The sequence below is a fragment of the Candoia aspera genome, chromosome 5 (genome assembly GCF_035149785.1).
Source record: "Candoia aspera isolate rCanAsp1 chromosome 5, rCanAsp1.hap2, whole genome shotgun sequence".
Classification (NCBI taxonomy): Eukaryota; Metazoa; Chordata; class Lepidosauria; order Squamata; family Boidae; genus Candoia; species Candoia aspera.
This window is the reverse complement of record NC_086157.1, coordinates 56,629,929-56,646,102: the sequence shown is the minus strand read 5'-3', so window position 1 is coordinate 56,646,102 and position 16,174 is coordinate 56,629,929. Positions and strand designations below refer to the sequence as shown.

At 36.3% G+C, this 16,174-nt stretch overlaps 1 protein-coding gene across 1 annotated transcript in view; it reads left to right on the top strand.

Moving 5' to 3' along the window:
- EFHC2 (EF-hand domain containing 2) overlaps positions 1 to 15,097 on the top strand; it is a 64,780-nt gene extending 49,683 nt beyond the window's left edge. Inside the window, exons 12-15 of the mRNA XM_063305263.1 lie at positions 3,468 to 3,665; positions 5,447 to 5,539; positions 10,953 to 11,058; positions 14,155 to 15,097. Of these exons, the coding sequence (XP_063161333.1) occupies positions 3,468 to 3,665; positions 5,447 to 5,539; positions 10,953 to 11,058; positions 14,155 to 14,250 (493 nt within the window). The 3' untranslated portion in view covers positions 14,251 to 15,097. The remainder of the gene's footprint in view (positions 1 to 3,467; positions 3,666 to 5,446; positions 5,540 to 10,952; positions 11,059 to 14,154) is intronic.
- Positions 15,098 to 16,174: the final 1,077 nt, after the last annotated feature.

The window sequence follows — 16,174 nt, the reverse complement described above, 5'->3', positions numbered from 1 at the left end:
ACATGGATTGAGGCTTAAGAGTCCTCTAACAAGGTGCTCTATCAGGAACTTGAAGAAAGTTCATGAATAAGGCAAATCCTTCAGAGTCACCTAGTACAGAGTTGTATTCCAAGGGAATCAGAGATTTGTCTTATCAGAAGATACGTGATCTATCTTTATGAGTTATGCTGCTATTTTGAAACAGTAAAAAACCTTCTGAAAGTTGTATGTGCATATTACTGTATCTGTGAGAGTTCCTTATTATTGGAAAGTCATATTGTTCTTGAGCAAATGTGCATAAGTCTTTATAAAATAATTGTCTCCTGTTAAGAGTTAATCCTGTTAATCCTGTTAATCCTGTTAATCATCTTATTTACAAATTAATGCCTTTAAGCAAGACACAGTGCAATCATTTTTACCATTATTGGAATGCAACTTGTAATTTGGAATACAGCTTCAATCATCCCTGACCACTGCAGAGTTTTAAGAAAATTAGAAATTTGCTTCAGATCTCTTTTTCTTTAGAAATTGGCAGAACAGTTTTGGAGATTATACACATCCCTCTGCCACCCTGATGCAGAGGTTGTTTTGTTGTTTATGATGCTCTAAAGTAAAATCATTTGGAATGGTCCAGAGAATATAAAAGTAAAAAAAAAATGTTCCTATCCCCAAATGTGCACAATCTCAGTACCAGTAAATAATGTATAGTTTAGGATTCTGAATTTAACTTGGTTGGATTGATTGATTGATTGATTATTCATTTATTTTCTATCCCGCCTTTGTTACTTTATACAAAGTTTAAGTCTCTTTCTTGGTTTAATAAACTTGCATCTTTATCTCCATATTATAATTGCATAGATCTTATCAATATTCTTAAAAGCAGTCTGTCTACTGAGTAGATAAAAGTTCAGAAATCGACATATTGGCATGATTATGTTTTTCCATTTTATTATTCTATGAAAGTCATGGTGAAAAGTAAGTATAAAGTGCAGCAAAACATGGTCAGTTAATACTTATTTCAGCAGTATTTCATTTTATGTAATTTTAGACCAGATTAATGCCTGATTTGAGGGCAGAAATGTTCTAGAATGCCCTGCAGAATGTCAGTTTATGGATTGAATTGTAGGAATGTGGTATTATGGCTGCTTTAGTCCCAGATAGGACTTTCTCAAAAAGTATTGCTTTAGGATTTGCCCTGTGACCATTAGTTATACAGTACTTATCCTCTGTACTATTTAACATCTGTATAAAACCACTAGAAATTACCCACAAGGTTTTTGCTGCAGGGCTACTAATATGAAGATTTTACATGTCTCTGTGTCTCTTTTTTTAATCTATAAATTCTTGGGAAACATAAAAATGGCTGTTTGGTGGTAGTTAGGGGATGGATAAGGTTGAAGAGGCTGAAGTTTAATCTGGACAAAGCACAAGTGTTTCAGATAAGGAAATATTTGGATAGAGGGATTCAATTACCATTGGGTGGGGTAAAACTTTTTGTTATGGACCAATAATTTGGTAGCTTGGACTTGGAGTGTCCTTGATCAGTTTAGGCTTACAGCTTTGACTTCAATTAAGGAAAGTGGACCTCAGTAATATAGCCTGTAACAATATTTTTTTTTATTCAGAAAGTTCTGTTTATATAGAACTTGGACCCTCACATTTTTGTTGGGGCTAGGCAGTCAGATTATATTACACCAATTCAGGACCAGCTGCATCAGTTGACAGTGCATTTCAAGGCATTATTAAAATACTAGTATTTTCTTAAAAGACCTGAAATTATTGAATTAAGGTTATTTAAAAGTCCATATACAAATCTGCTTGTGTTATATTTTTTCTTCAGAACCTGTATTTATTAAAATCAATAAAGTTGAGGGATAGCAGTAAAAGAAGCCCTATCCAATGGAATTTCCTTCCTTTAGATATACAGCTGTCACTAGCAGTGGCTGCTTATAAAGACTTTTAAAACATAGTTGCTGTCTGTGCTTTGAGGTCTAAATGTCTTCCCAAGGAAAATTAGTCAGTGTGCTCCCAGTCTGGGTGAAAAGTTATTGTGAAAAATTTAGTCCAATAATATATTAGTAATGAATGTTATTATTTTTTAAGAAACACTGTGTGTTTCCCTCATTGTTTGGGCATTTTAAGTTAAAAACAGTTTTTTAATTATCATTTCTAATCCACATGAGTCCTTGGGAAATTCACCTATACAGAACTAAAATGAATGAATGCAAAATAAATAAATGAGAATATATATGTGTGTGTATGTGTGTGTGTGTGTGTGTGTATTTTCTATCCTGCCTTTATTATTTTTATAAATAACTCAAGGTGGCGAACATACTCCTTCCTCCTTCTATTTTCCCCACAACAACCCTGTGAGGTGAGTTGGGCTGAGAGAGAGTGACTGGCCAAAGGTCACCCAGCCAGCTTTCATGCCTAAGGCGGGACTAGAACTCACAGACTCCTGGTTTCTAGCCAAGCACCTTAACCACTAGACCAGACTGACTCAGATTGAACTTTGGCGTCCTAGGTGCTCTTTGAGCTTGGTTGTTGGTTGCAGACGTTTCATTACCTGACTAGGTAACATCAGTGCTAGTGAGTGTGCGGTTTGCTCCCTGTTTATATAGAGTAGTTTGCCCTGCCAGTGTTGGTGGGGGTGTGATTTTTCTCCTTGGGAGTTCCTTGATTATGGTATTGTTTTCTGCTTGATTGTTTGTCTGGTGTTAATCCCTGTTTATCTGGGTGTAGGCTGCTGGAGAGGATGTGTTCTGCTCTTTTTTGTTTTCTTCTTAGCTGTTTTATTGTCTCTTTTGAATGGTGTATAAATGTGGTTTATCTCTATGCGTCTATTGATGGCTGACTTGTCTGAATGCGAAGCTTCCAGGAATTCCTTTATCAAAAAGTGCCTGATTAAACCCACTACAGCACAGCCAACACAAGCTATGAAAAGGATAACACTGCCATACATCAGAAACATCTCAGAAACTACCAACAGACTATTACAACCACATGGCATCACCATAGCATACAAACCAACTAAAGCCCTCCAAAACACCTTAAGAAAACCAAAAGACTGAGTAGCCCAAGAAGAAAAAACAGAAGTCATCTACAACATAGAGTGTAAGGAGGAGAAACTGGATAGGACTTTTGGGAAAGGGGCCATCTTCTGCCCTGTTGCATCTGAGAACAAAGCAAAGGCAATCCATTTCTAAGTTACCAGTAGTTGACTCAACCTGAAGGAGATTTTAACTTAATTTTTTAAAATTGCAGGCAACTTTTGGTTGCACGTTTTAAGTGGCATTGGGATGCATATAACATTGACATTTTCTGCTCCATTCTTCATAAACTTAATATCCTTTCCTCCCTGCTGGCAATAGAAAGGGCTGTATTTTATTGCTGGATGACGTACACAAAAACATTCTGCATACTAATAATCTAAAAATGCCAGTGGATGGATGGATGGATTAATCTTTTAATTTGCTTTTCTTTTTTAGAAATGTGATGTTGAATATCTCAGATGGAAAATTATCAGAACATGAAATTATGACTATTGGGCGATATTACAGTGTAAGAGAGGAGAATGAAATGGATGCCTCTTATCTTCTGGCAGTGTCCCAGGAACATCTCAAGAAAAATAACTTTGAGAATTTTGGCCAGCTGTTGGCAGCCCTGGCATACAGTGATCGGGGAAAGTAAGAAATTCCTCTATTATTAAATCTGCATGGTTATTACTATTCTTATTAAACCCCCGCTACCGCCGCCACCCCATCTAATAAAATAGGTGCTCTCTTTCTCCTCACTTTAAGTCAATCTGTGTTGCTGGTAAGTTTAAGACTTCTATATCTCAGCTGATTGACATTGGAAATACATCTCCATGTCAGCCTTCCTGACAAAGGAGAAGTGAACAGGAATTACTCTTACTCCCACCATCCTTCCCATTTAAACTGGGTGTCATGCAGTACACAGAACTACTAATAGGGAAACTGCCAGAAGCACAGATATAATGGACTAATCATCCTTCCTTCATAACTGTGCTTTATCACTCAGCCTAATGGTAAGAACATTTGGCAATGGCAGCGGTTTGGGTATGTAAGAGTTATATATGCACAGTATAAGACCTCCATGGGCTGTGAGTTGGCCATTTGGACTTATGAATACCCTGATTTAGGTAACTGAAGAAGGTGGGGGTTTTTTTACATTATATTGAATGGAAGCAAAGGGAGAGACTTGTCTCCAGCTTTCTGCAACATTCTAGAAAGGCACGGACCAGTATCATGTTACAACTTCCTTTCCTTTCTGGTATGGTTCAAGATTTTTGTTATTTTTGTTGTTCTAAGTATCCTATAGCAGGATTATGGTCCAGATTTTATTACTAGAGGGGAAGATTTTTAATACTGTTAACAAATTGTAGACCAAAACAGTTTAATCGATTTAAAGCTGTAGATTTGAAAGAGAAGATAAATACATATTTGTCGTTGTCGCTACATGGGTTTTTGTGTCTTGGAGGCAGAATTGTCTGTAGGTTGAGTCATGGCAATTGGATTTCTTTCTTTTTGGTTGAACCATTTCACTGCTTGTCCAAGCAGCTTCTTCAGTCTCCAGAAACTGCTGAAACTGCTTGGACAAGCAGCGAAACATTTCAACGAGAAAGAAAGAAATCCAGTTGCCATGACTCACCCTACAGACAATTCCACCTGGATGACTGAAAATCTTCATCGACATGGAGGCAGAATTCTTTAGCAAGGAGGAAGGATGAGGAAGGAGGCTGCTCAACCATGAGTTGAGGGTGGACCCCCATCAAGTACAGCAGCAGAAGTGGAAGCAAGTGTTTCTTAATCCCTGAATTGGGGATGGGAAGATGGGAGGAGCTTTGGCAGGAGGTTGTTGGTGGGGAAGCCAAATGGCTGCTTGATGGAAAGGGTGTAGGTGTCCAGGAGCATCGGTTTTCTCTAGGATTCAGTACTCTCTATAAAGACTGAGGACCAAAAGAAGTAGCAGGGCCATTTGAACCAGATTTCCTTTTCACTTCCCATCCTTTTCACATTCCTTTCTAGTGCATATCTAACCTTCTTTTAAACCATGCATCATGGTTGTTCTTAGTAAAGGTAAAGGTTTCCCTTGACGTAAAGTCCAGTCGTGTCCGACTCTAGGGGGCGGTGCTCATCTCCATTTCTAAGCCTTTAGAGCCGGCGTTGTCCATAGGACACTTCTGGGTCATGTGGCCAGCATGACTCACGGAACACCGTTACCTTCCTGCCGAAGCGGTACCTATTGATCTACTCACATTTGCATGTTTTCGAACTGCTAGGTGAGCAGGAGCTGGGACGAGCAACGGGAGCTCACCCCGCCGCGTGGTTTCGAACCGCCGACCTTCCGATCGGCAGCTCAGCGGTTTAACCCGCAGCGCCACCGCGTCCCTGGTTGTTCTTAATTCTAATTTTAAAATAAATAGACATTACTTTTGTTTGTGCAGATGCGGAGTGCTGGCCAGTGACAAGTGCAGGACTGTTTGCAAATCCTTCAGGCTACCATTAGCAGATGATCTTCTACGAGCTTTATTGGCTGCGTAAGTCATAATTCTAATATGATAATTAGTGTGAATAAGATAATTATAGAATCTTTTTTCTTTTCAGAGCCACATTCCCTTGCTGATAATGTACCAGAGGCTATATTCTGGCAGTGAGAAAGACCATCTCTTTTCCTTCTACCTGTCCACCCACCCCTTCTTCCCCTCTCTGTTGCCTGTTGTAGTCAGGACACAGGATTAAACTAATTGTTTGGAGAAGGGATTTAAAACAAAAAAAGCCAAGAGCCGCATAACATTCGACTGACTCTAATATAAATTCTTCAGGCAATATGTCTGAGATGTGATGATGAAGCAATTCCACTGTAAATTAGTAATTATTATTTGGAAGCAATTTCAATGAAAGTTATGGATTTTGAAATGTGGGATGACTCTCTGTGCTAGCAAGCCCTAAGTTTTCTAGAGTTCTTGCTCCCATCCCCCAATTAGGAGAATCCTACCTTGTCTTAGTCTATGCAGCAGGAGTCATCTAAGTCCTTCTGCCAAAGACTAATCACCTCAGCATCACTCTAAGAAAAATAAAGATTTTAGTTTAAAAATGTGAAAATGGCAGGAATAGAAATATCTGTTTACCTGTGAAGAGATTAGCAAGAAATTTCTTTTTTCAAATAATATATCCAAATATTCAGCATCTAAACAACAATTGATGTTTATTTGGAAAAAGCAGGGGAAAAGAAATAGTAAGGGAAGGCAACAGTCCACACTTAGTTGCATATTAATTGTTTGAGAAGGGTTCCCAAGCATACACATAAAAGCTGGGCCCATGATTTTAAGGAACCTACATTTACATTATATAGAAACCAGCAAGACAAGCAATACTTTAGGACAAGATGGTGGGACTACCATTTATAACTTCTTCAGTCCCAGATCTGTGCAAGAGTCATGTGTATACTTGCAGAGTTTAATGCAGTCTTTTTAATCAGAGATTGAAATGGCAGATAAAGAGTCTGCTACATGTCTAGAGATGACTTTGTGATGCAATTTCCTTTCCAAATCTGGGAGATACAAAGGAATCTAGTCATAGCTGGTTTATGAAATAGTAGAAAAATATACAAAACCCATTTTCCTTAAGTGGGAATGGAATTACTTAAATATCATCCCTTTAATTAAAATCCCTTTTAATTCTGAGAAAAATTATTAAACATATTCAGCTTGGATGAAACGGCAAGCTGCAAGCAATTCTGAACTTTGTATTGTTTATATTCTAATGCTCTTTCTCCCCAGGGATCTTTTGGATATTCATGCTGTTTTCATTTTGACTACAGCCTTGTTATATCTCTGCTTAATATTTTTATTAATCAGATGAATCATGTGTGTACATTGCACTTTAATATGTTAGTGATGTTGAAACAAATGAGAATATTGTTTAGAAAATGTGCTGTTAAGACAGCTGTTTCAGAAGAAAATACAAATTGTAGAAACAGCTTGAATGAAAAAGAGGCCTCATTGTTATTGAAGTGTGGGCTGTGTAGGCTGAAATTAAACAGTGCAAGTATTAAAGATCTGCTATATATCTGTCACTGCCTATTGTTTTGAGCATCCTACTTGCAAAAGTACAGTGGAGGATAGTTGTTTCAATCTGTTATTCCAAAAGTGCAACACTAGTCATAGCTCTCATATTTATATTAAGAATTAATAAGATGGTTATGATAATTTATGGTGACAGATCAAAACTGATACAACACAGTCACACGAAGTGAGAAATTAACACAATAAAATCCAAATGATTATTAAATGGATAATAAACTATATCCAAACAGGAATAAACCAGTCAGTGAACATTTCCAGTGTTAAACCCTGACCTTGCAGCCAACAAAGTTTGGCAACTCCCCTAGATATTTCTAAAGGCTAGTGTGTAGTGGTTAAAGTGTTGGCCTAGGAATGAGGAGACCCAGGTTCTGGTTTGTTCTCAGCCATAGAAACTCACTGGGTGACCTTGGGCCAGTCACTTTTTCTAAGCCCAACCGACCTCAAAGGGTCTTATACTGCCTTTTGATATATTGCAAATCAACTCCCCCCTCCCCCAACCAATCTATTAATAAGGAAGAAAGCATTCAAGTCTTCAAGGCAACCCAAGCAGTTAATTTGGGTATTATTCATTCAGAACACCAGAGGGCAGCCCAGCGATGCATGAGATACTGTCACATTGTCCCATTTCAGCAGAAGCCCTGGTGATCTTGGAGTGGAATGTTGTTAAATCTCCCCTCTAGAACCATGGATGGCAGAGCACTAAGTTTAGCCCATGAGAATGCTTTCCTATGCAAGATGGAGAGAATATTTGTAAAATAGCTGTGGTAGTCCTTTAACCAGCTATTAGTAAAATAGCTAGTTAAAGGACTACCACAGTGGCTGTCTGTTACATTAATGAGGAGTTCTACTATCTCTGTAAACCCAAGCTGGAGATTTGCTGCTTTATTTCTAAAATGGCTCTCAAACCCCAGCATCATCAAGAATGATGTGAGAAGCCACAATAATTCAAATCTGAGACCATGCATTTCTTCTAAGAAGAAGCAAGCTTTTCAGCTAGGACTAGACCATAACTAGACTAGAGATGCTTCTCTAAAGGCTAATTTTAGCCAGTACTTTAATTGGAAAGACTTTATAGGAACCTCTAGAGAAGGAGGGCTAGGGGTTCCATGTGCAGAAGAACAATTGACATACATCAGGGGATGTATAATGTAGTTCTTACGAATTTTCTTTGCTTTTAGTTACTTCAAGTCCATCTATTGTTGTCATTCCAAACACAGGACTGTGCTCCGTGAAACACAAGACTCAGTACCTTAGCTCTGAATATAGGATGACAGTTTGAATATACAGTTTTATTCAGTTAATAACGTCTCTTCATAGGACTACAGAAAATAATCTTAACCTTTATCTGAAATGCCTAATGAATACAAAAGTGCTAATGAAAACATTGGTTCCTTCATAAAGTAAAAGCATTTCAGGGAGTTCACCATAGTGGGAGATGGATAAATTCTGCAATTTGCTGCATATTCATCATTGATAACACCTGGTCATGAGCATTAGTTAAAAGGAGTAAAGTAATTTGTTTTTAGACTCCCACTAACCTGAATGGTTAGAAAGTTAGGACAGCTAGAATCCAGAAATGAAAAATTCTTTCTGTTCCATAAACCAGTAATAAAAGAATTGTATCCAAAAAGTATTGGGATAAATGCACTGAATATTTAATATGAGGTCTTTGTATAGATCAGGGTTTCTCAACCAGGGTTCCGTGGAACCCTAGGGTTCCACAAGAGATCACTAGAGGTTCCCTGGGAGATCACAATTTATTTAAAAAATTAGTTCTAATTCAGGCAACTTCACACTAAAGAGGTAAGTTTCATTCTTTATTTTTAGTTTAAGAACACTGTTAATACATGTATAAAGGTCTACACATGAAATGAATACAATAATTTTGTAACTTCTGGCCTATATTTGAGCCTGAACATGCAGGGGTTCCCTGAGGCCTGAAAAATATTTCAAGGGCTCTTCCAGGGTCAAAAAGTTGAGAAAGGCTGGTGTAGATAATATGGAGGAGTACAATAAAACTGTTTGATATATATACTCTGATCCTGAATGAATTCCATAATGTGACAATTTTGATCACCCTAAATTTAATTTGTTATGTGAAAGTTGAACTTTCTCTGAATTAAGTCTTATACTTAAAATCCATGTGTTAACCTGAAAAGAATCTACAAAATTTCATATTGTGAAATATAAAATGAGCCGCGGGAATGTACTGTATCTGAAACAAAGCCATTAATTGAATTGCCATGGTTATTTGATAGCAATTAAGAAAGAGGGCCTAGAAGGTTTCCCACAATATTGTAGCACATTTATTGGAATATGTTTTAAAACTCGATCCAACTTGAAAATTGGAGTATGTTCCCAGTTATTTCCTGAATTATACAATACCACTTTTACAGCAGTGGAATGAATATGCACTGTTTGTTCAGATGTTGAGTATAGAAGACACTATTTTTTTTAATAGAAAAGGTCCATCTTTGGGTTCTGTAGTTGTTGTTTATATGCAACAGTGTAACAATATTTCTTTCTTCTTACGCTTACTATTTCTCCTCTGGTTTTTTTCTGAGCCAGCCAAATACTATGAAAGCAAAAAGCTAAAAACCTATCTATTAATATAATGTAGCAATCTAATATCTCCCTATAGGATACTTGCCCCATAGGACCCTCCCTAGCCTTTACTGAAAGATTACATATTATCTCAAGGCACACATGTAAAACTGGTTTAATACCAGTTGACTTTTATTGAGTGTATTTGTTATTTAAACATAAAGGATTGAGAATTATTGTTATTTCGGATTTAATCTTTTAAAATATGGCTATTTATTGGCTCAGTATTTATGTGCAATAAGTGATTGTTTTTCCCAAATGGGAAGAATAAATGTAGTAATGCAAAACACATTCATGGCAGTTGACCAGATTTTGAATCAGCAAACAAATCAGGAATATTACTTGTGTTAATCTGTTTTAGTTCAAAGGCCACCACTATAATTTACTTCTTTTTGGGTTATTTGGCTTTTTGTTATCTGTTTTTGTAATGCATAACTGATATTTCAGTCTTCCTTAAGTAAAAGGAGAATTGTATCATAAAAATACATTTCTATCGGCTACTTGCGGTCAAATAACTCAAGGAAACACTCCATGAATGTGCACCTGCAAAGTATCAACTTTAAAAACTTCCCACAAACAGGGGACTTTTAAGCATTTACATAAAATAGTTTGATTCCTTGGAATTTGATTTCTGGATTCTAAAACAAGCCTCTTAGGTATCAGCTGTCTCACTGACAGACCAGTCCTCTCTTGTGACAGCTAAGCATCAAGGGCTAGGGGCCCATGCCAACATGGTGCTTTGCCAGATAAACCAAGAGTATCAGGTCATCCAGAAGAGAAAAGAGGAAAAACAAGAGGTCCCTCTAGTTAGCCTGTGTTAGAATAGGGAGTTGCTTCAGAGTTGCTTCCATAATTTCTGTATGTATGTATGTATGTATGTATGTGTGTGTGTGTGTGTGTGTGTGTGTTTGTGTGTGTGTATGTGTGTGTGTGTGTTTGTGTGTGTGTATGTGTGTGTGTGTATGTATGTATGTATGTGTGTGTGTGTGTGTGTGTGTGTATGTGTATATATATATATATATATATATATATATATATATATATATATAAAAAATGAAGATTTGTCTACTTATAAGACAGGAGTGAACACAGGCTAAGAGCATGGGTCCTTCTCCTCCTTACTTTTCTTCTGTTTTCATGAGTTCCAGATATATTCCATAGATATTTTCATTATTAATTATATCAAACTAAATGATAGGTTAAACCATATAATAGAGGGTAAGCCAAATAATCAACATATGCATGCTCCATTTGTATTTAGGTGTGAAGATTGCAAAGAACAAGTAAATTATAAGAAGTTGGTTGATGGGCTGAACTGGAGAGAGCATCCAATTCCAGCTTTCCAAACCACCTTGATGCCATTACAGGTAAAGTAAAATATGTTTCATTAAAAGTTTCCAAAAATTATAAATTATAATAGTAAAGTGCTCAAACAAGAGTACAGAATAGCTTGTGTTTACTGACAAAACTTTACTGCTATTCATGAGGAATCTTTTTTAATTTTACATTATGTTTTTGCTACAACACAGTATCTTTCTCTCTATGCTGAACTGTGAGCCAGTTGTTCCTTTGTCAGCTCTGTTCTTGGTATTAATGTCTATGGGCTCTATATGTAGCTAAGATATACTTTCATAGGCACTCCATTATACAAGTAATAATCCTATATAATCAGGATCATGCCCACAGGAGAAACTTCTCTATCCATATTAATATGTGGCTCCTTATGCTGACTGAAGTTGCTAGGAGGTTTCATCAGTGTACAAACCAGGCAAGATTAACTTAAATTGATTAAGAAGATATACAGTAGGTTGGTGAAGAGAGTCCACAGCAGACTGCTTTGTCCCAAACTCTATGTCATAACTGAGATTGTTTAGTTTTGGAGGTGCAGACCTATCTATGATAGCTTCATAATGTTCAAACCAGGCCATTAGAGTCCAAACTATGACTGAAAAAAAAAAGTCAAAATATTATGTGAGAATGCAGCCTTGAGAATCTACCAGATATGTATTTAAAAGTTTCTCATATCTGCTATCATAATATCCTGTGGCAGTGCATTAAATAGACATATAAGTAAACATTCCTTCAGATATTAAAAACCACCATCTATTTGACAAGAGATACTAATGACAGTTAGATTTAAGCAGAAATGAAATGGACTAGACTTACAAGGAAATATATGAAACTGATATTGCAAATTAGGAATTGGCAGTGCAATCCCTAATTTGCATAATGTTAACACACATTTTTTCAGTCTCAAATTCAGTTTATGCATTAATTTCTTTTTAAAGTCAGCATGAACATCCATACAAACTTTCATACATATTTTTGCATATAAAATGTAATGTGCATTTTTGTACAAAAGCACTCTCTCACTAATTTTGCATGCCTTTTTAATAATGTTGCCTTTTTTAAATCAGAGAACTGCATTACAAAATTTGAAAAAGTATGAAACAGAACAATAATTATAGTTTTATTAGCAACATATTTTTTTTCTCTTATAAAAATACTTGGGAACTGTAAATTAGGTTGATTCATACTGAAATGCACGCCAAGTAAATTTTTCTTACATCCTCAGTACAAATGGATCACTTCTCTCTTTTCATGAAAAATAAAGTCTCCTTCAAGTCAAATTTGACTCCTATTGACCACATGGACCCATGCATCTTATTTTCTGGCCAATAAGATGACGTGGTTTGCCATTGCCTCCCTCTAAGATTTTGTTTGTTTCCCAGTCTAGTTTATAGGTCTGGACTATCCTTATAATTGCTCATTCAGTAACTAGCCTGGTCTGACCCATTTAGTTATCTGATTAAGGTTAGCTGGCTGCTGCTACCTATTGTACTTGATTTATGAAGTTTAGGGAGGAAAAAAAAATCAGGTTACAAGAAGCCAAAATTTATATTTAATAGAGTATTGAAAACAAGAAAACATTATGAGCTGACCCCAAGCCTTTTTGAAATTCAGCTCCTACTCTCTGATGCTTCCTTCCACCAGTTTCTAAGAATGTAACCTAAAATGACCAGGCAGTTTGTTTCAACAGAAGCTTGAGGCTTTATATTTATAGAACTGGAAGATCCTAATTATTTATTGACAAAGAAATGACATTTCCTATAAGCTGTTGGGTATGCAGCAGCAGCTGAGTGTCTTAAAGATGAAACTTCTCAGATTTTTGAAGTTCTCACAAGTCATCTCTACTACCAGTAGTGTCAGAGTCTCTCCCTCCCTCCCCCCCTCTCTCTCTTTCTCTTTTAACTGTGCAAGCTTTAGGACAGTGGAAAGATAGAACAGTTGGGCAGAGATTCCCTTGCAAATTTTTTCAAACTACTGTTTGAAGTCTCATTCTTTTTCTGCAAGCTCCAAGAAAACTGGAAAGGCTAATCGTAAGATGAATTGAAAAATAAACATATTTTTCATTTAAAATAACCACTGGATAACATGGGTAGCATACATTTAAGGTGGAGTGTAGAAATCTGTATTCACTTGTCCCTTGATATATGCAAGCAGGAAACAAAAAATCATACTGTTCCCAAATTAAACATTGTCTCACACAGTTATATAATAACATGGATCCTACTTTAACTTGGAACAATAACAATAATATGCCTTCCTTACCAGTATTTCTCCAAGGATTTCTATCTGGCTGTCTTCTCATTTTAATTTTTCTTGGATTGAGACCAGTCTCTCTCCAGAAGAAACTTTGACTGAGGATTCCCATTGGCAGCCAGTTTGCCTGACAGAGGATTCCCCACCATCTGCTAAGTAGACTGGCCAGCACTGTCTCTTCCCCAAACAGGCCAAAGAAATATACAAATAGTCATTACCTCCAAGACGTAATCCTTTTGGAGGGTCTCCTGGAACAGAGCCCAAGAATAACAGATTGCAAAGTAAGGAGCACAAGTTGCCCCTTGCCTGAATAATATGTGTTTAAATGTTAATCTGTTTCTGGCTCTGGTCATGTCAAAAACATAGAGAAACAAGAATGTATGGGATAAGATTCTTTATGAATTGGCTACTAGCAAGGCATCACATTAAGATTTGTTGCAAATTAGTATCATAACAGTAGAGTTATTATTGTTACTGCTGTTATTATTTATTTAGGGGAGTGCTACTGTTACTGAGGTTTTTTTTTCTTGCATTCACACTCACCAGAGTGAGATCATATACCTTCTGAGAGAATTTTTCATTTTATTTTTAACTTAATATTATTTTTTCCACATTCTTTAATGTCATAAAACAGACACAGGCAACCCCCAGATATTTTAGAATGTAATCTCAAATCCCAGGCGATTGGCTGTTGTGGCTGGGACATCTGGAGGGCACAGAAAATTATAATGCAAATATGTGGTGTGCTATTTTGACCGAAAGAAAGACTGCAATGCTTGATGGTATTCAACATGATTCTGGTTGCTTTTCATTTCACTTTGCAGTTCTAAACCTTTTTACCCTTTGTTTATTGCTTTCAGTATGAAGATGGATGGAGTGGGGAGCCACCAACACTTCCAGTGAAAAAAATAAAATACTTACCATTAATAGAAGATATCTTTGGCATCAAAGATTAGCCTTAGTCCATACATCATACTTCTTATGGATAAACATTGCAACTTTCTTTCTCTGGACAGGTTACTGCATATTTTTATTTAAACAAAATAAAAGAATCACAGTTACAGATTTTTTGGGGGGAATGTAAGTTTGATTTTTTACTTTATTGTAGAAATATAATTAATATACTTTTGTAATCCTTTGAAACTCCAATAGACTGTACCATATATTCAATATAATAATTAAAATAATTTAAATGTATCTTTATTTTCAGTTCTTACATGTGGAAGGGATGCTGGGTAACTTAGAATTTTGCTCCTCTCCACTTGAACAATCAAGCTGTTACCCTTTATTTTCTCAGAGAGTCCTTGCAACCTCTGGGATTAAAGCCTGGCTCTTTAAGAACTACATAGAAGAGAAGAATTGACCAGAAAATTCTACTCTAGCATTTTGGCTTTAATAAGTGTAGTTAATTAGTAACCGCAGTTCAACTTCCACATGAAAGGGAACAGGGCATAATATAGTCTGGTTGCATGCCAGAGTTAAATGATAGATTGATTGACTCCAGACTATCTCCAGGCTGGTTCTATGATTATAATAATATAATATTTCTTCAAAATTCCCAATTGTTAGTTAAAAACTACCAAAGGAAAGCATAAGAAATATCAAGAAGAAAAATTTATTGATGGCAGATCACAGGGATGTGTTTTGTGTAGATATGGATTGCTCGTGGAGTAAGTTTAATAACATTTAAAACAAGTTTAGTTCTCAGCTGTCTCATGACAAAAGTAACTGTACCATTCTTCATTCTGTTTTGTTAATATTGCCTTATGCCTCTCCTTAATGTACTGTAGGTGTGTGTATGTGTGTATATAAGCGTTATAGATAATAGGTATAGGTATAGAGATAGAGATAGTGATAGTGATAGAGATAGAGATAGATATGTACAGTAGTGTGTGCAGTCCTCTCACAAATGTGGTACAGTTCTATTTAGTCACTCACAGTGTACACTTCATATTTTGTTTGGGGGAGAGAGACACTAGTATGAACTCCATTGTTTCAGACAAAAACACCCCTGCAAATAAAAGTGAAAGTTGAAATAGCTTCATTGTATGAAAACATTGTTCTCTGTTAGTTCCAGTATATGTGACCTCTTCCCTTGCTTCCTCTGATTTCAGTACCTTTTGTTTTTATAAGATGAAGGATATCCATTATAGCATAGACCATATAAAATGCATCCATGTAGAGGGAATGCTTGTATTAATATAAACAATGGCATACTATTCAAAGCATATCTGCTTTCAGATATATGAGATGACTTTCATCATAAAAGCATGATGTGTTACTTTGAGGGCATAAGGTTGCTTTTTTTCTGACATATAATAATCCTGAATGGAGTTGTCGTCGTCGTCGTCATCATCATCATCATCATCATCATCATCATCATCATCATCATCCCTGTACAAAGAGAACTACAAATCAAGGCCTTGCTAGATTTTTTTCATCCTATTCTCTACATCTGTAATAACACAGATCCCATGCAAGTTCACCATCTCGATGAAAATTAGGGTATATTTTAGAGCAGGCTTCCCCCAACCTGAGCATCCTTCATATCTAAAATTCTCAGCATTGGCCTCACTGGCTGAGAATGATGACAGCGAAGTCCCCACATCTCAAGAAAGTCCAGAGGAGGAAACATTGGGTTAAAGTAACTAAAATGCCATAGAAATTAATCACTTCCTTCATAGTTTTGCCACATCCAACTCTTCCTATTTCTTAGCTGTAGCCCCATTACAGTCTTGTTCTAGAAATGCCAAATAAACACTGATTTTGATTTATATTATTCTGAAATCTGATCACAGCAGTAAATATTTTGTTAGTGGAATCTAAGCTAATAAACATGCCATTATTCTTATTGTTAAATCATTAGTACAAATACTGTAG